Genomic DNA, 27,998 nt, shown 5'->3' on the forward strand with positions numbered 1-27,998 from the left:
CATGTGGCATTGCATTAGATAGATATTACCTATTAAATCTATTGGACGCATGCTATGTATTTCACATTTTATACCTATTTAACACCATCAAAACGCTTCACGTAAAAAGCTCATGAAAATGCCAGCCCAAAAGTCTTGCGGAACCAATTCCGAGTAAAAGGTATATCTAACTAGAGTAAATACTTACACTACGAACTGAATATTTTCGGTGCTTACGATTTTCCTAATATCTAGCAACCATATCATTTTTATTTTAAATAGGGAGTTGCCATCAGATATTTGTGAGCACCTTAGCCGATCCGATATATCTGATGGCGACTGTACAATAATGATAAAACATGAAATGAAATCTCATAAAATTAAGAGTTTTGAATGATTCACTGTTAGTTTCACAGACTTATAGGTATATTGACCGGGATATAGACCGTGATTACCTTTCACCCCCCCCCCCCGTTTTCAGTCACCCGTGAACAAGATGCATGTAACTGTGTCGAAATATCGGGAGCTCATAAAGAATACAAAAGGTAATCACGGTCTATATCCCGGTCAATATAAGTCTAAATCTCATAAAATTACCTATATTACACAGTTAAGTACATTTTCTGAATTGTCCTGCTGTTATATCACCTACTTTTTCTTTAGTAATCATCAGTAAAATAGGTAGGTACCTATTGCATACTTGTAGGTATAATAATACAACTACAGTATTACTGCGACATACTCGCTAATATCTACGCTTGATTTGTAGTTTTGTACACTATATACAAATTCGAGATAATTCTATTACTACATTTTGGCGCCTACAATACCAATAAGGTTTACGATTTTCTCATAAATTATCATCATCATCATAACTTAAGAGCTTTGCTCTTGTCGGTGGAGTAATTGCCAATCCTTTCTTTCCTGAGCCAGTCTTTTGATTTGGTCGTACGATGCATTCTCTTTTACTTGGCTCAGATATGTGATTCTAGGCTTTCTATTATCATATGAAGTATATTTCATATTGAATAAGAAAGTCCATGTATGTACTATATTCTTACTATATTAGTATCTTTTTTTACATTTGGTACCTACTAACATTTTTACAAATACACAGGTATTGAAAGTCCACTGCCTTTATTGATTAGCATTTTCTTCTTTGGTGACATTGGCTCGGATAGAAACACTTGAAAAGTTTACATCCTGTTATGAACAGGCACTTCACCAACCTATGCCATAAAATATTTATCCGAGTAATAGTTATTTAAGTTCACAAGTGAATTCCATAAATTGAATTCACTGGGTGAATTGGTAGTTGCATTGAAGATATTTTGGGGTTGTGCATTGGGCGCCGTGGTTGACGCGTGTGGGCCGCGGAGCCGCCTGCGGTACCGCCGGGCCGCGCCTCCGCTCCCGAATCAGTGATCAGTACTAAAATACGAATTCTGCATAAGGTATAATTTGTCTATGGGATTTACCACCGCGCCCGTGCCTAAGTTCAGGGGCTCGTGAGCAGTGTGCCCGCCGTGCTGGTGAGAGTGATGCTGGACTTCTAAGTTTTGTAAACTCATGGTGTCGGAAGCACCTTCGTCGAGTTGATCGAAGTTGCTACCATCTAGTGATATGTCTGAACTGCAAAAACTGTCTCCAGAATGTGCTGGATAGTCTGAAACACACAAAAAAATAAATGAATATAAAAATGGCTAATTGGTTCAAAGTTATAGTCCAGACAACAAAATTCAAAATCGCCCTCCTTCTTGATGCGACTAGCAAATCATGTTACTTTTTGGCAACTGGCTTTATTAACCTAATTTTACCCCGCTAAATCTGAATTTGCCGGTTGCCGCATCGAAATCTTGACCGGAAGTGAGATATTCAAGATGGCGGCCATTATTACCCTACATATGAGTTCCTTGTATGGAGACCTATATATATATATTTTGATAATCATTATTGCACGGAATAACAGTTGCAATAACACGTATATTCTGAAATTTTTGAGTACTAATTTGTTATGGGTCAAACTATACAGTCCTTTAAAGGTGGAAAATATCATCGTCAGCGCCCCACCGCAATACGAATTTCCGGTTGGCCTCGTTATGTTACACAACTCACTTGAAGGGCTTTAATTCTATATTTTCCTTTATTTTCCTTTAATTATCTTTTATTTTTAAAAACTGTAATAGATGTCATATATTAAAGAATAAGTAACGAAGCCCTCCAGTGGTGAAGGACGGATTCGAACCGGCGTCTTTAGCTATCGCGGCTAACGCCACGAACCCCTAGGCCACCTCGCCACGGCGGTACTCGTCCCAATTTCTCGACTATATGCCATTTTAGTAAGATTAGGCGTGTTTGACGAGCTCTAAGGGCAAGCAGTGCGCGCTTGCACCTCCTAAACGAATTCCTTACGGATTTACGTTGTAGCGAGAGAGACTGGTGCTGCCATCTATGAACAACACAAATCAAAATATTTAATAAAATAATTTGATTTGTTCCCTAACTTGTTTATCCTTTATTTTTTAAATATATTTATTTACTTAAATATTTATTCAATGGTTGAATCTTTTAGCACGCAATTGAAACCTTTAATCTATGTGCGCGGAGTAAGACTCTTTTGGTGAATAAAAAGCGTCTAGTATGAGAAATATGAGAATAGGTACGAATATTAAATGAATTTATCGTTTTATTAAGCAATTAATCGGGATTATAATGTGTACAATGACACTCCAAAACCTAAAACCTAAAATATTGTTAAAAACAGTCAAATTTTCATGTTTCACGCACGATTTAGCCTCGTAAACCAAAAATTGTTATAGGTACAAATGTTAAGGACTTGAAAGTGAGTATGATTTTATTTTACCTATTTTATGTATTTTTAAACAAAGTCATTACTTTTACCTACGCGAATCAAACGCGTATTTCAAAGTATCTATAAATAGTTTGATTGTAATTAACTTAACACTTCAAACTCGCGTTTTGTACACATAATTAATGTGATTAACGGGTCTAACGCGATTAAATTTCATTCTTTACCTTTTTTCCGATGTTTCAGCTAGGTTGCACTAGTTGTGGTCACGGAAGACTGACGTCCCAGCAAAATATCAATTGAGATATTGGTAAACAACACTAAACTACCCGACATTAGTTTATATAAATGTAGTAGACAATTAAAGTTATCTACCCATTTTTGATTAATGTAAAAAAAGTCAAAAAATAAGAAAAAAAAAGGAAAAAGGAAAACGAAATTTATTCGCGTTAGACCCGTTAATGACATTAATTATGTAATTAACTTTCTTCCTTTAATATCGTTTTGAATATTAATTCTAGAGAAAAGTGTTTCGAATGTTTTTTTGTAGAAAATTGTATGTAGATTATTTATTTATAAGAACTTATTTTGGCTTTTGGCCACCGTTTACGAGTTTGTTACGAAAAACTACAAAGTAACTTTATAATTGATTAAAATTAACTTTCCCTCTTTAATATTAATCCTAGCGAAAAGAGGTTCACATGTTTCTTGTAGGAAATTCTATGTTAATAATTTGTAACAAATTTTTTTTTGCTATGCGTCATGCTTTACAAATTATTTACGAAAAACAAAAAAAGGAACCTTAGAATTGATTATAATTAACTTTCCCTCTTTAATATCTATTTAAATATTGATCCCTGCGAAAAGTGTGTTAAATCTTTTTTGTAGAAAATTTTGTGTAGATTATTTAAGTTCCACAACATTTTTTGCTATTGGCCGCCGTTTACGAGTTATTTACGAAAACCTAAAAAAGGAATCTTAGAATTGATTATAATTAACTTTCCCGCGTTAATATCTCTCTGAATATTAATCCTATCAAAATATTGTAAAGAATCTTTCTTATAGGCAATTTTATGCAAATTACTTGTGTAGAAAAATTTTTTTTGCTGTGCGCCACCCGTTTACGAGTAATTTACGAAAACCGAAAAAAGGGACCTTAGAATTGATTATAATTAACTTTCCCGCGTTAATATCTCTGTGAATATTGATCCTACCGTAAAATTTTATGGAATCTTTCTTGTAGGCAATTTTATGCAGATTACTTGTGTAAAAGAACATTTTTTGCTATGCGCCACCGTTTAATAGTTATTTACGAAAAACTAAAAAAAGCTTTTGTTTAATCTTTAAAGGATAGCAGAGAGCAGATAGGAACCATAGCAGATGGGTACTGCAAACTTTCAGAAAATACGTGTTATTATTACTGCTATTTTCTGCAATAATAATTATAAAAAACCGGCCAAGTACGAGTCGGACTCGCGCACGACGAGTTCCGTACCATTACGGAAAAAAACAGCAAAAAAATCACGTTTGTTGTATGGGAGCCCCATTTAAATATTTATATTATTATGTTTTTAGTATTTGTTGTTATAGCGGCAACAGAAATACATCATCTGTGAAAATTTCAACTTTCTAGCTATCACGGTTCATGAGATACAGCCTGGTGACAGACAGACAGACAAACGGACAGACGGACAGCGGAGTCTTAGTAATAGGGTCCCGTTTTTACCCTTTGGGTACGGAACCCTAAAAAATATATTAAAAAATATGGGTCTCCATACAAGGAACTCATTAGGGTCGGTAATAATGGCCGCTATCTTGAATACAAACCACTGTGTGGTTTGGCAGAAGAAAATATGTATTTAGTTGTTAGTAAGATCTTTGAATAAACGTTTATTTATTTTATTTTATTTTTTTATATCTTCCGGTCAATATTTCGATCGAGCAATCGGCAAATTCGGATTCAGCGGGATCAAATTAGGTTTAAAAAACCCGGTTGCTAAAAAGTAACACGATTTGCCAGTCGAAATCGATTTTGTCAAAAATATGACCTGACTATTAGGACGCTAGTTAGACGGCTGCTTCTCCATACAAACGTAGTCCCCATTTTCCTCCCCGGGCTATTGACATTATAGAACACATTTTTACATAATTTAATGTACCTATATTGACCTATAGCTATGCCCCTTCGTTTAATATTTTTCAATTCCAATCCAATCCCATCTGTATTCCCTGATCAATATGACCTCGGTCTCTTTAAAACAAGAGTGAATAGGCTGTTACTGAACCGGTGAGCTCCATCTTAGGCCCTGTCTTCACTTTCCATCAGGTGTGACTAGGGCCAATCGCCGATCAGTTTATATAAAAAAAAAAAAAAAAAAATTATAAGAATTAGAATTAAAACTATAAAAACGGATTATGTCGCGTATATTGAATTTATAAAACATCCCGACGTTTCAAACCCATTCGTGGTCAACGGGTGACTATAAGAATAAGCTTTTAAAAATATTTGTAAAAATTTGTTTTTCGCTCCTAAGCTTTAAAATAATCTAAAACCGACAAAAACCAAACCCCCTTCGTTCGATTTTTTCGATTTATTTTATAGCTATGAAAATTTAATTTTATAATAATATTTTATAGGAAAATGGGGACTACGTTTGTGTGGAGAACTGGTAGTCTCCTTTCATCTTAAGGTTGTATGGGGCCTTCGTTTATCTAACATATGCTTGGAGCAGTAGAAGAGGCGGTTTTTGGGGTACAATCGATTTTATGGTGAATTTTGATTTTATTTGAAATTGTGTTCCGATTTTTCAACTACTTCCGCGGAATTAATAATTGGAAACGTTCTGAGTCGGTAGACTCTCGGTCCACGTTTGCATGCGCGCTCGACCGATTCAACCTTATTTATGTTATTTATTTCGTAGACTTACCATCGGGTGAGTACGGCAGATTTGGATTAAGGGGTTGGCTGGACGCTGAGAACGATCCGTCAAGCCCTAAGTAGTTCCCATGCTCGCTCGACGGAGATTCCTGTTTGATACTTTTTTCATCCTTATCTTTATCTTTGTCATTATTTTTATCTCCCTCTTGTTTTGCTTTTCTTTGGATTTTTTTCATTTTAGCTCTCTGGTTTTGAAACCATACTTGTACTACTCGCACGCTCAAGCCAGTGTCTTTTGCGAGGGCTTCCCTAACTTTGCGGCACGGTTTAGGACTAACTTCGAATGACGCCTTAAACTGCCTCCTTTGGGCAGATGTTAAAATAGTGCGAGGGCGCTTGGGTCCTCGGCGTCCGTCCCGCGGCCGCTCCGAATCGTCTATAATCATGTCATCTTCTGCGTGCTGCATAAGATACATTTCTTTTTCAAAGTCTTGCCGACAAAATATTTGGCCTGCCCTTATCACGTACTGTTCGCCTTTTTGAAGAGGTTGGCAGCACATGACGCACACGAAGCACTGAATGTGGAAAACGTACTGTTGAGCTCGCATTACCATTTCTTGTGGAAGGAGGCGATCACCGCATCTCGTGCATTTAACTCCAAACAATCTAAAGGACAAACATGAATTGATACTAATGAAATTCCACTCGAAAAACACAAAAATAATTATGACATAAAAACGAATAAAATTACTGGAAACAATCGCATAGTTCGCATTGCATTAATATTCGCGGCTACTTCGCAATATTGCTTACGCTTAAAGTTAACAAACGTAAATGTATAATAATGATTATTATATTTTCCATTGCAGGTAGTCAGTGTTTACCTGTCGTAGTCGGGTTTACAGTAGAGCTTCGCGTTGCGCGTGAAACAGGTGTGTGCGAGCGGGCAGCCGCACACGCAGCAGCTGAGGCAGTGCTCATGCCACGACAGCTCTCCCACCCGCATCAGGTATCTATCTTGTATCTTTTGTCCGCATCCCTCGCAGATTTCCACTATTTTTTCCCGTTTGATACTTGCACTGAGTTCTGAAAAAAGAAAGCCTGAGTTAATAGCTTCTTGAAGGTAAAGTATATCCGATATAAGTATCAAAATGACCAACATGTGATATACATATTAATACATAAATGTTTCTGCGTTAGAATGAAAAAATCTTGATTGTTATCTATCATTATAGTCAGGACATTTTCAAAATGGATTACATAAATCACAATGCATAATAACAATATTTGTACAATTTATTACTTAACAAGTTTCCATGAATGTTACAATAAAGTATTAAATATAAGAATTCGCTAAAGCAACATTACGTATAAGATCAATATAAAATAACCAAGTAATTTGATTGTTTGTTGAAATAAAAATCCATATAACTAATTGCTAATTGGACATCCAAAATTAATGATAAGTCATAACTGTAACTTCCTCTGCATCTGTATTCTGTATTATCTTAATTTATGCCCTTACATTTGTTGAAAGGGCCTTTACATTATTGGCTTCGACTCCACACATGCTTTCAAAATGGTGTAAGTACTTCCCTTTGGGCCAAATACTCTTCGCCAAATTTCACTTCCCAACAAACTTATCGCAGTAGTTTCATTTCCCCAATGAATCTTTAGCAAATTTACACTTCGCATTATTTATTTTGTCAAATTATCATTTGGTATTTTTTTACAAATTTTAGTATGAAAAAAATGTATTTAGCAAATGTTTTTATTGCCTAATATTATATTCCAAAAATATGTTTGATCAAATTGTCACTTCGCAAATTTGGCAAAATAGGCATCTCTATTTAGTACCAAAAATTGTTGTGTTAGAATTTTTAATTTTTATATCATTTCTACTCAGAATCACGAGCTTTTTTCATTTTTACTGAGATAAAAATATCCCAAAATTTTTGGTCCATTTAGATACGGATCCAAGTTAGGATACCAGTTAGGACGACTAAATTAAGTAAGGTGTGTAAAGCGTTTAAAAAACATCTGTAAAGTGCTTACTTAATTCAGTCTTTCTAACAATAACTAGCATCCTATCTAGTATCCTAACTAAAATACATAAAAGTTTACCGGTCACACTACACTCAATTGATTACTGAATCTTAATTACTGAATTTTCATTTTAAGTCCTTTAAAATTCTAAAATTTTTATTAGTTACTATTTTAATGGTTATATTTCACCAAATTACATCCGTTCGCGTATATTTAACATTATGATATTATGAAAATAACCAAAATGATAAAAATAACCAAGGTCGGGATTATTTCAAATGAAAGCAATAAATAAAAATAGTGCAGGCTCTCTATTGGGATGTAAATCATATGCCATGCAATATTTTGGGAAACGTAAGTTATGCCTAACGATTCATTTGACTAAATAATACTTGGTAAAATGAAACTTGACCAAGTAATTATTTGTTAAGCAATAACATGCCAAAAAAGAGTTTTGCGAACTGTAAAATTGCGATTTGCGAGAAGTGGTTTTGCCAAATATTTTTATGGGTAATGATAATTTGTGTAAAATAGTTTGGGGTGTGATACTTTGGAAAAAGTTTTTGGCCCATTCATTAGTAAACCTATCAAAATATGTATTTAAATATGTTTTTTTACTATTTGGTGTTTGGCAGTTTATTTAAGATGTGTGCGGTTAGGTAGTTTATCATATGTTTATCATATCGTATAGAACGTATTATATGTATTATATATTATAACTATACATAACTGTTAATATATTTTCCCCTCACTAGCTCGGAAAGCCGTCTTTTATCCTTTAAAACAAGCGGGGAAAAACGCATTTTATCCACTAGTGGGGAAAGTAATTTGACCTTGGATGGAGCGTGTTTAAGTAGCTTGACAGATAACAAAACGTAAAACGCTCATAATAATGGTTCGTTCGATATTAATTATCATTAAATAAATGGTTTGAGAATTTAATAAAAAATACCAGATTTAGCTTTATTTAATGATTTTAAGTCATAAACCTTAAAATTCCATAATAAACGTTTGTTTTTTAATAATTATGTTAAAGATAATTCTGAACGCACAAGTTAAGTCGATGCAATTTCAAAACGCATCATTGACATTTCATACGTCAGAAATGTCAACATTGTCAACAAAAATTTTACTTAAAAACTTCTCACGTAAAAGTACAGAATTTCCAGAGTTTTTTGTTATAATATCGTAAAAAAATGAGTGATTCCAGTTGATGAAGATGATATAACGCCTGTGGATGTTGCACTTTCCTCGCTATAGTGAGGGGAAAAGTTTTGTGTTACACACGGGTACAATTCGCTCGTGGTTCAACTATAGAATCCTTTCGCTTGCTCGTGGTTCAATTCCACACTCGCGGGTAAAATACAACTTTGCACCCTTGTATAACAAATAACTATTGTTTTATTTTACATAAATCCCATGCCCATGCTATATACTGTAGGTTATAGGTTTACCTGTCTTTTAGGAAACTAAATATTTTCTTTTATGCCGTTTAGTACAGCTTTGAGGTCTACCGTTCTCCAACTCTCCCTCAATTGCTCAAAGGTTAACTGGAAGAGATCCCTGAAAGGGATAGGTTCGCCTTTGTACAAATGATGCGTTTTTCTCTTGTTTTATGTTTATTTTTGTACAATAAAGAGTTTTACTACTACTTTACTTAACCGAAACAGCGGTGTTCCGTGGACGGGAAAGACTGTAGGTAGGTACTCGTAATGTGTAGAAAGACTGTAGTGTGGTAATGTAATACCTACTTTAAGTAACGTTTTGATTTATTTTTTTAATTCAGCTCACACGCTTAGCCGATTTTTATTATTTGGTGTTTGGCAGTTTATTTCCATTTATATTAGGCTGGTGCACTCCAGACAATGAAATGAAAAAGACAGCACCGTTTGCCTAACTAAAACCACCCACTTTTCTAGTAGCATTTCGTTTCTGTAAGGGTCACAGTTCTAACCTAACCTAACCCAATATTCTGATAGCATTTCGTTTCTGTAAGGGTCACAGTTCTAACCTAACCTAACCCACTTTTCTGATAGTAGTTCGGTTCTGTGAGGATCGCAGTTCAAAAAAGTTCCACTTCATCAAATGTCACTTTTTTATGTAAATGCTGGATTTGTTGATGAAAACACAATAATCACTCTATGTATGCCTTTCACATTTGAGGAGTTCCCTCGGTTCCTTATGGATCCCATCATCAGAACTCGAGCTTGACAAAAATGTGTCTCTAAAACTTAACTTGCTTAACAAACATAAAAAAGAAGACAAATAGCCAAACGTGAACTATGCGTCATTAAAGAGTTCGATTTTGATATTTTGACGATTTGTCCTCTTCTTTATGTTTGTTAAGCAACTTAAGTTTTTAAGACATATTTTTGTCAAGCTCGAGTTCTGATGATAAGACCCACGAGGAACCGATGGAACTCCTCAAATGTGAAAGGCATACATATTATACTTATTATTATACAAGAACTCGAGCTTGACAAAAATGTGTCTTTAAAACTTAACTTGCTTAAAAAACATAAAATGAAGACAAATAGCCAAACGTGAACTATGCGTCATTGAAGAGTTCCATTTTGATATTTTGGCGATTTGTCCTCTTCTTTATGTTTGTTAAGCAACTTAAGTTTTTAAGACATATTTTTGTCAAGCTCGAGTTCTGATGATAAGACCCACGAGGAACCGATGGAACTCCTCAAATGTGAAAGGCATACATATTATACTTATTATTATACAAGAACTCGAGCTTGACAAAAATGTGTCTTTAAAACTTAACTTGCTTAAAAAACATAAAATGAAGACAAATAGCCAAACGTGAACTATGCGTCATTGAAGAGTTCCATTTTGATATTTTGGCGATTTGTCCTCTTCTTTATGTTTGTTAAGCAACTTAAGTTTTTAAGACATATTTTTGTTAAGCTCGAGTTCTGATGATGAGACCCACGAGGAACCGATGGAACTCCTCAAATGTGAAAGGCATACATATTATACTTATTATTATACAAGAACTCGAGCTTGACAAAAATGTGTCTTTAAAACTTAACTTGCTTAAAAAACATAAAATGAAGACAAATAGCCAAACGTGAACTATGCGTCATTGAAGAGTTCCATTTTGATATTTTGGCGATTTGTCCTCTTCTTTATGTTTGTTAAGCAACTTAAGTTTTTAAGACATATTTTTGTCAAGCTCGAGTTCTGATGATAAGACCCACGAGGAACCGATGGAACTCCTCAAATGTGAAAGGCATACATATTATACTTATTATTATACAAGAACTCGAGCTTGACAAAAATGTGTCTTTAAAACTTAACTTGCTTAAAAAATATAAAAAAGAAGACAAATTGCCAAACGTGAACTATGCGTCATTAAAGAGTTCCATTTTGACATTTTGGCGATTTGTCCTCTTCTTTATGTTTGTTAAGCAACTTAAGTTTTTAAGACATATTTTTGTCAAGCTCGAGTTCTGATGATGAGAACCACGAGGAACCGATGGAACCCTTCAAATGTGAAAGGCATACATATAGTAATTTTTGTATTTTCATCAAGAAATCCAGCATTTACATTAAAAAAAGTGACATTTGATGAAGTAGAATTGCTGATGATGATCAGAATGGACCCGGACCGAACTCTGACCGAAACTTGGACCCGGACAGCCGGACACGGACCCGGACTCGGATCCGGACCCAGACTCGGACCCGGAAATGCTACTAGAAAAGTGGGTTAGGTTGGTGGGTGGGTTTTGAACTGCGATTCTCACAGAACAGAACTGCTATCAGAAAAGTAGGTTAGTTTAGGTTAGAGCTGTGACCCTTACAGAAAAGAAATGCTATCAGAAAAGTAAGTTAGGTTAGGTTAGAACTGCGACCCTTACAAAAACGAAATGCCACTACGAAAGTGGGTTGTTTTACCTCATTTTCTACATAATTAGGCAAAATATGCTGTCTTTTTCATTTCATTGTCTGGAATCTAAGAGTGCACCATCAACAATAAGTGAACTTTCAGCGGCATCCCCCATTGAAGACGGTTTTTTTTCCTAAAAATTATATAAACTATATAATATATATAAACAGGCTAGAAGAAAATCCAAAAAAAGGAAAATGGTATATCTCCAATCATCGACACTGAATCTCCAGTAACCAACACCCGGTTATCGACATTAACAGTTACCGACACCCAGTTATCGACTATAAATTACCCGTAATGTGCATCTGCCAGATAACCACAATGATACCATCACAGACCTAAAATTTTGTCATCCTAGTTCTGTGGATACCATGATACCTTAGTCGGTAATGAAATAAAATTAACTTTTTAATAACTATTAATTTATTGTCTACACTACCTATTATATTAGAAACATGCTAAAGTGTATTAATTATACAACTACACACACATATTAAGTATAATAGGGTCTGGTGCGTAAAAGGGAAATCGTGGATTAGAAGGGAACTAAAGCATTTTCTGACCTTTTCAGCACAGACTTGCGAACTCCGGTGTTCGCGGTAGGCCCTCTGGTAGCTCTACTTTGATTAATCTATTTCAAATATATTACCAAATATCTACATAAATAAATATCTATATTTTGCATAATCAAAATCAAATTTTGCTTATGCAAAAAAAAGGAATCGTATTAGCTTGCCAAATGAAAAATGTTTTGACCAAATATTTCCAACACGTGATACCAACAATTTCTATCAAAATAGTTAACCTTATACTTTCGTTATAACAAAAATAAATCCCATAGTTCTTATAATAACGCGTGAAAAATATTAAATTCGAGTAAATCACATTGCATTGGGATTAATAACAAAAATAAAATACTCTTCCTTTAGGATTTCTATAAGAAACTGTTATTTTCACCAGATCTCTAACCGCACTGGATTTTCACGCTGCCATTTTCAAACAAAAAGACAGATTTAGCTTAAATTTCAATGGGTGCCAGTCAACAGTATGCTGTCTAGTGCACAGTGCTGCCTGCAAAAGTAAGAAATCGCTTTGTATCTTAGGTCAAAAAAAAGTGTCCGTTACTGATTCTTGTCGATCATTGGTGCCTCTAACCTAAATATATTATTTTATTATTTGGTATGGAGATAGTTTGAGTTGAGGAGAAGGATAAAGAATAGTACTTATTCCCGAAATCATCCCGTAAGCTTGTAAAAAGGGGGATGGAAATCTGTAAAGAGAATCAATATTTTTTTATAACTGACTATTATACTTTTATTATTTAACTTTTTGTAACAAATAATATTAGTGCATTTTTGACTTTAGCCTCCTGACTCTCCTGAGTCCCAGAGGCCCTTAAAAAGGCTTTATTGCAAAATTTAATTTTAACTTATAATAAATAAGACAAGGTTCCAAATTCAAAAACAAAATTAGGGTGTGAAAAGAGGATGGAAGTTTGTATGAAAAAAAAAACAGATTATAGTTAAAAAAATCCCCAAATTACTAACTACACGCAGACGAAGTCGCGAGCAAAAGCTAGTAATAATAAAGTTGAAATAACATTATTTCCATTTTATAATTATCTGCGACGGTGAAAAAAACTGGCTGCTGCGAGGCTCTTTGTAACACGATGAATACTGTGCAAGTGTGCATCTCTTTTTGGCTCGCCAGTGCGAAGGGGAAGGCCGGTTGCGAGCTGCGCCTTTATGCATGTCCGTTATCACTTTAATATTAATATTTTGGCAGGAAATATTTCTAGATAGGGTTATATTTTTGATGCGTAAAATATGTTTATGTATAAGATGTCAATTATTTAATTTATAGTTTACTTGTGGTTTACTCACTCTCAAAATGACTAAATAAAATTAACGTATAAACTGAGCGGTATATATCGCGTCGTTTGAACCTTTAAATTGTTGTAGACTAGGCTTTAGAACACTCAGATATTAGGTAAGTATTGCATTAGATCTTTAAATAACGAAATTAATTAATACCTATCCACAGCTTTTCACAGAAACAATGTGCTTGTCAGGTAGCAAGTTAATACAGAAAAAGATCTAGACATTTTAACTAAGATAGATTCTAAAAAACGTTAGTCAACGGAGAAATAGCATAGCGTTGGAAGCAAAATATAAAGCAGAGGCGCCTCGAAGCCCTCCTTGGAATGGTGGGGATGCAGGGGGGCCCGCCCAGAGGGAGGGGCGTGTCCCGGTCACCCGGGTCACGGCACCGTACTGAACAAAATGCCGACGTGAAGCTGCCTTTTCGAGGTTACCATTTTCTATAATTATCATCCACGACTCGGTTTTCTCGCAATTTAATCTAGGACTTCGTAATATTAGTTTACTCACATACATTTTACTTCCGTTCATTTTGACAGCCGGATGAAAATTTTAGATCACAGATTAAATCACATTTACAATCGGGTCTATCAAGAATTTATTTTGTTACCTTTATTTACCGACGTTTCGACACATGTTTCACTGGTCGTGGTCGCGGCTAACTGACGTCCCAGCCAAATGACAAAACAAAGATTTGTGTGGCTACCCGACGAAAAGTGCATTTAAAGTTTGGGGTAGACATCACATTTTCAAACCACCCACTACACATAAATGTTGATTGTAAATGTGATTTAATATGTGTTCAAAACGCGAAAGTTTTAAATGTTAGATCACAGAACCAGATATTCTAAACCTTTTCTATGAAGTTGTACAGCAAATAACTAGGGATGTACCGACTAGTCAGGGAAGCCGACTATCCGGCCTCATTTGTAGTCGGTGATTAGTCGGCAAAAAAGGCCGATTAGTCGGCACTTTATTAGTGACAGAAAAACAGGACACAAAGATATAAACAGCCAACTGTTACCGTACGTAATGCTTTATACCTATTTTAGTTTAATATCTAGTTACCCATAGCAAAGAGAATAGAGTGTATAGAGGGTTATTGTCATAGTAAATTTTGTAGTCACAGTAAATTTACTGCTTACTGTCATCTATCAACACAGGATTAAAACTAAAAATGATATTGTATAAAAAAATAAAAAAAATGTTTATTAATGTTGTTTTTATTTTTTAATTTTTAGTTTTTAAACGCCATATGACTTTGACCCATGTTTTTTCACTGATAGGTATGTGTTAAAATTCTGTCTGATATCAAACGGTTACGCCATCTACACGAGTATAGGCCAAAGGTATGGCGCCATCTATTCGATCATAAATCTTTCTTGATTTTCCGAGGCGCGTTTTTTCTTAGACTACTTATCTTATACGGAGTTACAAAAAAAATAAAACATCGATTTTCGCAGCTAAATCAGTGTTACAATTTACATAGGGTAAATCATAATTTATGTAAATATACAATTATTGGTAAAAGATATGAAAAATCTTACTACCATTAGAAATTTACACTATATTTTGTAATATACCTGTTATACAGATTTTTAATGTAAAACAATTGGAAACCCCGAAAAAAACCTAAATTATATGCTAAAATCATATTTTTTTCCAAATTTTCCCAAAATTCCGCCATTTTCGCCAAAACTAAAATACTGCGCAAGTTTGAATAATACATCGGAAAGTGTATTAATTTACGATCATAATAAATAAATAAATAATTATTATTATGCAGGACTAAATCGATTTTATCTAATTATGCATAAAATTATATGTTTTTTGTTGTATACAGACTATACCTACACTATAGGTACATACATCACTAGTGACAATGTAGTGATTGGAATGAAGAAATGACGATAAATAAAGAAGTTACCTTATAGATTGTTAACCAAGGGATGAAAGGCACTCATTCCTGCCGACGTATTTTGGCGCTCGAACGCAGTGAGAAAAACCTGTACTACTGAGATACTTACGTAATTTTCTTTAATTATTTAGGTTTTATAGTAGAATAGTTATTTGTTATACAAGGGTGCAAAGTTGTATTTTACCCGCGAGTGTTTTAACACACGAGAAGTAAAATACATTTGCACCCGTGTGTAACACAAAACTTTTCCCCTCACTATAGCGAGGAAAGTGCAACATCCACAGGCGTTATATCATCTTCATCAACTGGAATCACTCATTTTTTTACATTATAAAAAAAAACTGGAAATTCTGTACTTTTACGTGAGAAGTTTTTAAGTAAAATTTTTGTTGACAATGTTGACATTTCTGACGCATGAAATGTCAATGATGCGTTTTGAAATTGCATCGACTTAACTTGTGCGTTCAGAATTATCTTTAACATAATTATTAAAAAACAAACGTTTATTATGGAATTTTAAGGTTTATGACTTAAAATCATTAAATAAAGCTAAATCTGGTATTTTTTATTAAATTCTCAAACCATTTATTTAATGATAATTAATATCGAACGAACCATTATTATGAGCGTTTTACGTTTTGTTATCTGACCAGCTACTTAAACACGCTCCATCCAAGGTCAAATTACTTTCCCCACTAGTGGATAAAATGCGTTTTTCCCCGCTTGTTTTAAAGGATAAAAGACGGCTTTCCGAGCTAGTGAGGGGAAACAACTATTACTTTCAGATGACTCGTAGAAAAAGTATTGTATACAACAGTGATATAATCAAGCTTTTCAATCTCATACCTTCATCAATTAATTAACTATTAAGGTTTTATTCATTAATTATTATTAAGGTACGAGACATCAAAACACGGTACTCTATTGAAAATTTTATACAATTGTGATATAAAATACTATTTCACCACACCTGCTAGCTGGTAAAAGTAGAGGCTCTCTTGATTGTTCAAAAGCTAATAAGAAAGTTGCACTACTAATACTATTGTATTCACATGTGAAGCAATCAAATGCAAATTTTCAGTTGCTTTGTTATGTTTGCTGGTAGAATTGACTTTTACCTATATGATGATTTTCAATGATAAATATTTAATAACATTAATTATTTTTAAATCGATTTGCTTTAATTTTGTTTCATATTTTACAGTAAGTGTTTTGCACCTCTTCACCAGACGAGTAGAGGGCAAACGGAAACATGGACATCCTTTTCGCCGCTGGAAATATGACGTCGTGTCAGTTGCTCGAAACAGTAGGCCGAGCACATGATAGGCGCGACAGTAGCTGGCCGCGAGATATACTACCCGTCTTTTACTACTGTATGAGGCGAGATACTCTCGCGCCAATCATGTGCTAGCCCGGCAGGAAGGACTGGCAGTCTGGCATGGTATGGAGGAGGCCTTCGTCCACACATGGATGATCCCCGCGTAATTCATAAACTAGGTATGTATCCGGTCTATATCCCGGTAAATTTATAAATCTAGGTATGCAATTATGACTATCTACTATTACTACCAAATTTGTTTTTAATTTTGTTTTTATTTTTATACGTCAAATAAGTTAATAATTATGTAAACTTTTCAGGGAATAAAGGCTATTTTTTTATTATTTTTATTATTTTACAGTTTCCTCGTGCCTTTTCGCCTTTCAGTCGAGTTAAAAACTCTACTATTCATTTCGAATACGAGGAAAGTAAAATTGCATTTTTTAAAAAACATGACTAGTATACATTTTTATAGTATTTCTTGAGGGTTCTTTCAATTAACAATTCAGACAAAAGTATCGTTATTTATGAAATGGAGAGTCAAATATCAGAATGGAAATGGTATAACAAATCCATTTAAACTCAAATTTCAATTGCGTATCGTAAAAAAATTAAAAAATAGATAGATAGATAGATAGCGTTTATTCGTGGCAAAAAAGAGGAAAACACGTACATAGGAAACACAACATAAATAATATAAGCCACGAAATGGTCCCGACTCAGCATTGTGCTAGCCTGGCTGGGCTAGCGCTGATCTTCCGTCGGGGCCATGAACTAGTGCAGTTCTAAGAATACTAACACAATATAAAACAAACAATAAAAGACACGTCAAGATTAATTATAACAAACAAGATGCAAAAATAAAAATAAACAACAATTCGTTAAATAATCAAAATGAGAGTGAGTGGCGGTTGCGGAAGGGACAAAAAAGGCAGCAAGTACATACTTAATACACTTATGTAAATATAATAATCTATAATGAATCTAAATGTAGGTTGTCTCAAGTTTGAGGCATTCCGCGTTAAATTGATGTTTAAGCATAAACTTTTTTAAAGTTGTTTTAAAACTATGAATGCTTTGCAGGTTTCTGATAGGAGGTGGGATGTTGTTCCAACACCTAGTGGCTGCGTAACGAAAACTGCCTCTGAAGGCTGCTGATGCGTGTCTAGGAGTTAGAAGTTGAGTCGCAGACCGCCGACCTTCGTAATAACAAATAATAATAACAAATCGTACTTCGAACGTAAAATGCTCTAGTGCAGACACGTATCATTTTCTGCACACCTTTTAGAACAACAATAACCCTCTTTCAGAGCATGAGAAATGAAAAAATATCTTGCTAGAGTATTAGAGAAATGGCAAATTAATTTTTAAAGTAATGACAGTTTAATAACATTCTATTGATAATAAGTGGAGCCCATCATTTCAATCCCTCATTCCGTCACTCAAAGTACGTGGTTATAATTCGAGTTACACACCTTTTCCTTGTAACTCGTTGCCATGGTTACGTTACGCCAAATTATTACACATCCCGTCATTTCATTGTTATTAATTATTTTTCAACACATTTCCTCATACGTTTTGAACATACACGCGCTCATGAACCCATACCAATCCGGATTCCGTACAGGCCACAGCACAACTACTGCTCTTGTAAAAATTACTGACGATATCCGGGCCGGTATGGATAATCGTAAGATCACGGTATTATCGCTTCTGGATTTCAGTAATGCTTTCAACACGGTTGACTTCGACATCTTGTTAGGCATAATGCGTTCACTTAATGTATCTCCTGCGGTAGTTGACTGGTTTCACAGTTACTTAGTAGGGCGTCGGCAGCGTATAAAGGCGGATTCCTATCGATCTTCGTGGTGCAACACGCTTGCTGGTGTCCCACAGGGCGGCGTGTTGTCTCCTCTTCTTTTTTCTATCTTCATAAACTCTATCACTTCCAATATTTTGTCCTCCTACCACCTTTACGCTGACGACCTTCAAATCTACTCTCAGGGCTCTGTTACCGATCTATCATAGACTATCTGCGCCATGAACACTGACTTGGAGAGTATTTTAAATTGGAGTAAACGTTACGGTCTCAAGGTTAACCCTACTAAAACTCAGGTTATAGTCATAGGTAGCTCAAAGCTCACTGCCCGGATTGATTTAGGTTCTCTACCTGCCATTGTGTTTGACGGTATTCAGATTCCCTACTCTCTCCAGGTAAAGAATCTCGGTGTCATGATGGACCAGAGTCTCTCTTGGGTACCTCAGGTGAATGAGGTTAGCAGGAAAATGTTTGCTGCAACTGCATCACTCCGCAGACTCCGTAATTTCTTGCCTTACGCCACTAAGATTGCGCTAGCTCAATCCCTCTTATTGCCCATATTAGATTATGCCGACATTTGCTATCTGGACCTTACGGAGGACCAGCTGAATAAGCTCGAGCGCCTCCAGAATCTCGGTATAAGGTTTATATTTGGTCTGCGCAAATTTGACCATGTGTCACAGTTCCGTTCTCAGCTCAAGTGGCTTCCTATTCGTCTTCGCCGTGATTCTCATGTTCTCGCCCTTCTCTATGGCATTCTCTTTAACCCCGCTACACCACCTTATCTCAAAGAGCGTTTCAAGTATCTCTCTTCTATCAGATGTTCTCAGACTCAAATTCTTGCTTCTCCCTCATCTACTTCTAAATTTTATAATAGCTCTTTTACCTTCCGGGCTGTTCGGCTGTGGAATGCTTTACCAGTAGAATTAAGATTAGCTAAATCTCTCCCCATATTCAAAAATCAGCTAAAACTATACTTTCTATCTCTGCCTTAAGTTGCCATTTTATATATTGTATATATGCTTGTATAAATATATATTATATATATATATATATATTGTTTGTTAGTGTGTGTTTATTTGTGTGTTAGGTTTCGTTTTAATACTTATATGTATAAGTAGTAATTGTAGTATGTGTGTTTGTGTTTAATAGTCTCCATATTTAGCTCTTTGCACTACCTGTTGACTTTTGTATGAGTTCTACATTTCCTGCTACCCAAAGGTTGTCTGGAAGAGATCGCTTTTTAGCGATAAGACCGCCTGTTGTTACCTGGTTCTATTTTTTCTTTAAATATTTCTTTGTAGTTTTACATGTATGTAAAATGTATAATTTTGGTGCAATAAAGAATATTTACTTACTTACTTACTTACGTAACATGCAAATTATTGAATCGCTTTTAGGCTCATAATCCTAGATATTAAACACGCGTGCTTTTTCATTATATGTATTATAGAACTTGTTAAGTAACGAATGATAATCCGACTGACTTGAGAAGGTAACTGATTGCTAATAATATGTATGGAAACAGAGCCTTCTTAAATTTGTCGAGTAGATTTTACAACACGGACTGGCGGGCGGCGGCGATTAATATGAAAGTTTCCTTTTTTTCCTCGCAAGTGTGTTGAAAATCGTCGTATGAAACGCGTGTGCATTGGTAATTACATACATTGGCTTTCTTATTATGCGCTTGCTTACAGCTCGCGCGCACATTATCGCCTCGCGTGTGATGACTAACGTAGCACACTTAACGGGCCCACTGACTATCAGTCCGCCGGACGATATCGGCCTGTCAGTTGTTCGGAACTGTCAAATTTTTGTTCTAACCGACAGGCCGATATCGTCCGGCGGACTGATAGTCAGTGGGCTCCTTTATATCACAATGTACTATTGTGCAACAAGTTGTACCTAACCTAAACCAATGACATGTCCATGTCAAGTCAGACATCGATATTCCGCGAGACTATATATCGAGGGTTGCCTGGTGAAACCCAATAAATATGAGAAACCTAGTTTCGAGAAAAACGATGTTAATTAAAGGTTTATGGTCATCAAACACTAATTTTGATGAATAAATTCGTAGTTTTATAAGTTATTCGTGTAAGGTAATTTCATCCACTTTAAGTTAATTTGTGTTTTAGTTATGTAACTCATTTAGTTTTCCTGTATGAAAATGATTTTTACCAAGGGGTCTTGACTAATTGGGTATACGCAAAAATAAAAATGCCGTTAATGTCACTAAGAGGTTTTATTACTTACAAAAACTTAAAAAAAGAAGTTAATCTACAAGTGAGAATGGTGTTATTCTTCATCTGAATCATTTAGTGCTTTGCCGGCAAATGTTTTTAGGCTTCTTATCTATCGATTATACTCCTCAGGTATACTTTGTTTCCTGCACATGGTTTCTAAATATATATTTTTAGCAATGCTTATAGGTAAGGCTACTGTATCTTGGCTCTAACTCTTCTGGCCATGTCATTGCAACTGATGGTGGTTTAGACTGTTGTTCCATGTGTATTTGGTTTTTTTTTAAAACATCTAACTGACGAAAATCCTCGGACATGTCGTAATTAAAGTAAATTTTAAAATCTCTTTATATATAATATATCCTTTTAATTCTCAGCCAGTTCACGGCCTCATTCGTGGTATATTTGTTTTAATTATTCATTATAGCAGCACTTAGCTTTTTCAAGTCCAACATCTCGTTATATTTAAACTCTTTTACTTTATAGCTATCGATTTCAATTTTTTTCTTTCCTTCGTCAGTGGTAACGAACTTTGTTTTTTTAGTTCTAGCAAATCTAAAGACATTTTTCCCATAAGAAACGCTATTGATTGATACGTTTTTCGATGCATGTTCAATAGCTGCATGCATCGAATCAACTTCCATATGGCTATGCCCACTTTTAAGAAACTTTTGTTCAATTATTTGTAGGTGGTCTGTCTTTTGTACTGCCCAGAGTAAGAGAGCAGAAATATATTGATTTCGGTTCTGGCCGCTGCACGTATCCGAAAAAATGCTTAATTCTGTCATGGCCTTAGACAATTCAGACAAGTAGTAGAAAAGGCATGTTCCAGTTTCGCAACTGCCTTTATTAAAACATGCACAATAAACATGCATCGAAAAACGTATCAATCAATAGCGTTTCTGACTGAAAAAATTACTTTAGATTTGCTAAACTAAAAAAACAAAGTTCGTTACCACTGACGAAGGACAGAAAAAAATTGCAATCGATAGCTATAAAGTGAAAGAGTTTAAATATAACGAGATGTTTGACTTGAAAAAGCTAAGTGCTGCTATAATGAATAATAAAAACAAAGATACCACGAATGAGGCCGTGAACTGGCTAAAAATTAAAAGGATTCGTTATATAAAAGGAGATTTTAAAATTTACTTTAATTACGACATATCCGAGGATTTTTGTCAGTTAGATGTTTAAAAAAAACCATATACACCTAGAACGAGAGCTAAGAGACAGTCTAACCCACCATCAGTTGCAATGCCATGGCCAGAACAGTTAGAGCCAAGATACAGTAGTCAGTTACCTATAAGCATTGCTAAAAAAATATTAAAAACCATGTGTACGAAACAAATTATACCTGAGGAGTATCATGGATGGATAAGAAGCCTAAAAACATTTGCCGGCAAAGCACCAAATGATTCAGATGAAGAATAATACCGTTCTCGCTTGTAGATTAACTTCTTTTTTAAAAGTTTTTTTATAAGTAATATAAGACCTCTTAGTGACATTAACGGCTTTTTTTATTTTTGTTTAACCCAATAAGTCAAAACTCCTTGGTAAAAGACATTTTCTTACAGGAAAACTAAGTGAGTTACATGACTAAAACACAAATTAACTTAAAGTGGATGAAATTACCTTACACGAAGAACTTATAAAACTTCGAAATATTTTCATCAAAATTAGTGTTTGTGAGTGACCTTTAACATCGTTTTTCTCGAAACTAAGTTTTTCATATTTATGGGGTTTCACCAGGCAACCCTTGAGAAAACAGCTTATCTTTTCATTTGCCGTTGAAACACTAGGTTCAGTCATAGAAAATCTGTTATTAGAAGCACCTGATCCCGCTGGAACGCAAAAAATAATCAATATTATTTAATAATTTAATCAAACATATTATTAAGTTAAACTACATTTTTATTATTTTGTACCGTAAGCATCACTCAAAGTCGCGTAGTTTGATTATTAGCTAGTGCTAAATCTCTTAACGAAACAGCAACAATGCTTTTCATATTAACGGTTACAATAGCTTAGATTTATTGTTATTTAAAGACAGTAAGTACTCTAAACACGATGTATATCGTTAAGGCGATTAGGTCATAACATGATTAAGTATCTTATTTTGTACAACAATTCTCTTCTATTCTATCGAGGCGGCGCATGACCTTGCGGTCGTCAAACATCCTTATTGGATTCTTTCCCGGACAACTTTTTGAAAGAAATTTGTTAAAGGCCCGTGCAAGAATCCGATAACTAGACTTAACATAATATTTCTTAAAGATTTGTTTCCGATAAGTACTATAAGTTTGTCTATTGGGTTTCTCTTTTAAGTAGTTTGTACGTTTAGTAAATAATATCTTAAAAGTAGAATCTGACAAATGCTTTTAACGTATTCTAGTTCTTACTAAAATCCTTTTAAGGTCCGAATTGTAATGAGGTAACACCGGGTAAGTAATAGTAACTGGTTTTACGTTGTGTGTTTAGTTTAATTTATCGTAAATATCTCTGCACTAAATACCTATAAATGTGTATTGTGTGGTTCTTCCACTAAGTAATACAAAAAAATGAAGCCTTAAATGTACTTGTAGTATTTAGTTCTAAATGAAAACTTCAAATCAAGTACTTATTGGGTTATCAACTCGGCATATTTCCGTAATACATGTCAAATCCGCTTATCCGATATTACCATTAGATTAAGTGATTGCGAATTAGTCTAAAACTGTTTTTACTTTAAAATCTCACTATTCGTCACTTATTGGGTTTTACCAGGCAACCCTCGATATGTACATACATGCTATTTTTTTTCCTTCGTTGCTTTAAGCATAGAAAATTAAGTAAGCTTAGAGTGCTCACTCCATACATCAGTTTCCTTACTTAATAAATTTAATAATAATAAGTTGTATGTTGCGCCTGTGAACGGGTTCCAGCAGGCATTCTACATGACATTAAAGCTCTCCAAGGGGCCTCTACGTGTTGGATCTATATCCCCACGCAAGCCTATCAAAAGACCGGGATTTATAGGCCCGTGAAATCCAGAAGGAGATACAAATAAGTTGTATAGGAGGTATAGAAAAACGTACTATTCATAAGTTTAAATCTTATTAAATACAAATACGTTTTCGCATAATTCGCTTATAATTTATTATAAATGGGTTTTCATTTATCTATGGAGCACTCTAAACTTACTTATTTCTCTATGCTTTAAGTATAGTAATAGGTAATGTAATGAGACTTTTGGGTAATTTATAAACTGAAGAACCTAACTCGACTTATTCATTAGAACGGTACATCTTCGGTCATCTATAGATAAATCTTAAGGTGCCGTAGGTTCAGAGAGTTGTATTTAAAAAATCTTAGCGCTTTTTCAGATCACAATACGGGTGCCAAACATTTAATTAGCAATATTTAGGCCTTTCTCTAGTAACTTCATCGATTTGAATCCTGATTGATCCTGATGTAACTTGATACAAAAACCACGAACATAGGTCAAAATGTATCTTAATTTTTTTTTTACATAGTTTGCACAAAAGCTAAAAATATAAAAATTAGTTCTATTAGTGAGCAAAATGATGTTTGATCGAACTCGTCGATTACTTTTTTTTATTTATCTTACAAAACCTCAAATTCAAAAACATGATAACTCAATGTGTTAACTCAAAAACATGATTCGCAATCCCCGGAACGCACATCCATCTCGCTCACGCTTGCGCTCAGTGACAATGAGAGAAGAAGAAGAGCCCGGACCTATGGGGAATTAAGATCTTATTTAACAACTAATTTTAGTTCTTCAAGCTTCTTTTAGCCTGTATAATATTTAAAAATTGTGAGTATACATTTATAAATAAATATATATAAAAAAAGTTAATTTATTCTTATCTAAGGAAAGTTTTTTGTCGAATATCGGTAGTAAAGTTAATAATCTACAGCTTTCAAGATACTATTTTTATATCGTATGATGTTTTTATCACATAATTAATCTAAAACTTTTAAAAATACAGGAAACCCCAATCAATTATCAGCATCACACGCACACAGATATGATGGCTGAAATCACCGAAACTTACTCCTGTTAATTTTATTACAATATTAACAATTTCATTATATTCCTCAGTGAATACTTAACAATAAAAACTTCCCTTTACGCTTAACTAACAGAATTAATGAAGAAAGATTAAGTTATTGTGGCCTAATTTTCAAAAACTAAGCTGATGGGATTATAAAACAAATGTAGAGAACCTTAATTTAATAGGTACGTAGCGTTGCTGCGCTACGAGTAGGTACGATATGCTACGCGCTGTACAAGCGACGGCGGCCGTAGAGGCTCTACGCGCAGGCTTCCTTCTTTATTTCTGCTTTCTGCCTCAAAAAAATAGGAAATCCGATTTCAAAAAATAATTACCTTTTCAAATTTTTCAAACCAATGCGTATTACCGCTAAAATAATAATGAACATATTAATGTATGGAGAAAAAACATAAAGTTTCTTTCGAAAACCACGCCAAACAATAATTTTTAAATTTTAATTAGTATGTGAAAGCGTGTAAATAATGTTAATGGCATATTTTTATATTTATGATGTGGCTTTATATATCGTGTAAACGTACGGAAACCATTCATTATGCGTGGCCTGACACGCTCTTGGCCGGTTTTTCAATCAGATGGTGGAAGTAGAAGGTTTATGTTAGTATTTTTTCCTTCTTTGCTTTAAGGATAGAGAATTAAGTAAGCTTAGAGTGCTCACTCCATAGTCCATACATCAGTTTCCGTACTTAATAAATGTAATAAAATAATCATAAGTTGTATGCATGGGAGTATGAGTATGGAAAAACGTACTATATATTAATAAGTTTAATCGTCGCTTAATACTAGTAGATTGAAGGTAGAAGTTGAGTTCTTTAGGATTTTTTTAAATGTTAAGTAATTGTTATTTATTAAAAGTTTATTCATAAATAGGTACACCATAGTTATTCATTATTCTCAGTATAAATAACTTGACATATTGATTAAATGATAAATTGTCAGTAGATTTGTTTACATTTTTCTTATTATTCATAAAATAATCTTTTTACATATAATAAGTTACCCATTTAAGAATTGTGTTTTCTTTTTTTTAACATCAATAAGGTTATAATAATATTTAGATATATATATATAGATTTCCGAGAAAATAAAATGGCAAACAATTATGCACTACATCTGTACCCACGATATTTATAACTATTAGTAAAGATCTCATTCGCGTTAACTACTATAATGTATGTAGGTATATGTTATGAAGGAGTTGCATTTGTTTTATTTCGTTCGATTTTAAAACAAAACAAATGTTGATTTGCATTGATACAAATTTGACTGCCAGTTTGTCTTATATGTGTAGTGGGCCGCTAGAGGTTATACATATATCTAGAATAAGGAATATTACGCGAAACTCTGCGTAGAGGGCGCCACTACCACAATCTGAGGGTCTATCGCGAAACAAGAATTCGATCGAAATTTCGTTATGTAACATCTCTGTCACTCATGCATATTCGAGCGGTAAAAAAGCAGATAGTGAAATTTCGGATTCGCGTTTCCCGGTAGGTCCTCTGTAAATAAACCGCCTTGATGAATCAATGTCATATTTTATTATCTCTGAAAACTACCTGTTAAAGGTACAGTATGTATATCATTAAAACTATTGTAACTAGTAGTTTCCAATCCATTCTTTTTAAATAGGGGATATTACTGCAATGTTCTGCCACCAGAGCGCAGTACTAGCCTTTTTAGTAAACCATAGAGTAACAGTATAAGTTACAATAGTTTTAATCAGTGCAACATTAAAATACTGGATGGAAAGGCGCACCTATATATTAATTAACTACCCTTTTTCTCAATCAGTATATAAGGTTGTAGGTATTCTATTACATTGCCTACCAAAGGTACAAATTTTGAAATAATTGTATTATTTATGTGCCTATAAATATTTATCTGACTACTTATCGCAGTTTACATACTACCTATAACTAGATAGAGTTCAACCTAAAACTTGAAATGCACCTCACTCCGCCAATGTTTTGCGTTTATATAGATGTGTCCATTAATGCTGGTTAGGGTTTGTAAGTACCTAATCGTTCCATTTCGGATTCAACTAGTATACAATTATTTAGTTTAGTTTCAGATCTGACAGGTCTTAAGTAGGTAGATACGTAGGTAGGTATTGTACTTTTGGAGCCGCATTACTTACAAGTACAACGCCGACTAAGGCGCGTGTATTTTGTTTAAGAATAGTTGTATGCTACATAGTTATACTTAAGTGTATTCTAGGTATAATGTAAAGTTTTGGATGTGCAATACTTGGATAAATACCTATTGGATACAAATTGTTAGGAAATACTTTAATCACGTTTTAACAACAATCAAGCAAGTCATATTAGCAGGCAACTTAATGATATTTAGGTACATCCAAAATCAGATTGTGTATATTATGATAAGTTCAATATATTTAATGTCATGGTCGCACATGTGTAAAATGTTTAGGTTGCAAGCTATGCTAGGATACATACTAGAGATAGTGAGGTGTCGGTACTGACCTGTCCTGGCCGAGCAGGAGAGCGGCGGCTGCATCCCGTCCTGCATCAATCCCGCGTTCATATTTGTGTAAAATTCCAACATTTTGTCCATACAGTCCACGTCACTGCACCCCGAGACACTCGCGCCGCGCCGGCCGGACTCACAATGGCGAGTCTGACAATCTTCGACCCACGCCGCGGCGCCTCTCTCTGTCCCCCTTCATCCCACCCGACCAATCACGAGGCCCCCATTACGAATAACTCCGCCTTTATCACCCGTAACCCAACCTACCCAATACAGATCAAAGCTATGATATTTGCCGCTTGGCTGAAACGGCACCAACAAATCGTATTTATTCATTTGAAAAAAGCCTATGTGTTTCGCACCAGACAGCAAATAGTGATAACGGTGATATCACTGAATTTTTACAATGGAATGGTTCTCGTTACTGTGAGACTTATTTTAGACAAACTATTTGAACTATTATCGGAAATTTTCACACAGTATAATTGGAAAGTTAAAAAGAATAAAATGGAGAAAAAAGGGCATCGAATGGACTGTGTACAATATCTACCTATGTAGTCTTTAACGTAGGTACAGTCAAAGAATTATTAATAGTATGAGATCTCTAGCAACTTTCAAATTGATTGTCACTGTGACAAGGTACC

General features: G+C 34.5%; 1 protein-coding gene across 1 annotated transcript; it reads right to left on the bottom strand.

Annotated features, from left to right (window-relative positions):
* Positions 1-1,058: 1,058 nt before the first annotated feature.
* On the bottom strand, positions 1,059-27,671 carry LOC134754052 (LIM homeobox transcription factor 1-beta). Its single transcript, XM_063690110.1, has 4 exons — positions 27,351-27,671; positions 6,551-6,752; positions 5,716-6,332; positions 1,059-1,645 (listed from the first exon to the last, which is right to left on the bottom strand). The coding sequence occupies exons 1-4, from the start codon at positions 27,439-27,441 to the stop codon at positions 1,398-1,400; spliced, it is 1,158 nt and encodes a 385-aa protein (XP_063546180.1). The 5' UTR covers positions 27,442-27,671; the 3' UTR covers positions 1,059-1,397.
* Between the last annotated feature and the right edge of the window lie 327 nt (positions 27,672-27,998).

This window comes from Cydia strobilella, chromosome Z (assembly GCF_947568885.1).
Source record: "Cydia strobilella chromosome Z, ilCydStro3.1, whole genome shotgun sequence".
Classification (NCBI taxonomy): domain Eukaryota; kingdom Metazoa; phylum Arthropoda; class Insecta; order Lepidoptera; family Tortricidae; genus Cydia; species Cydia strobilella.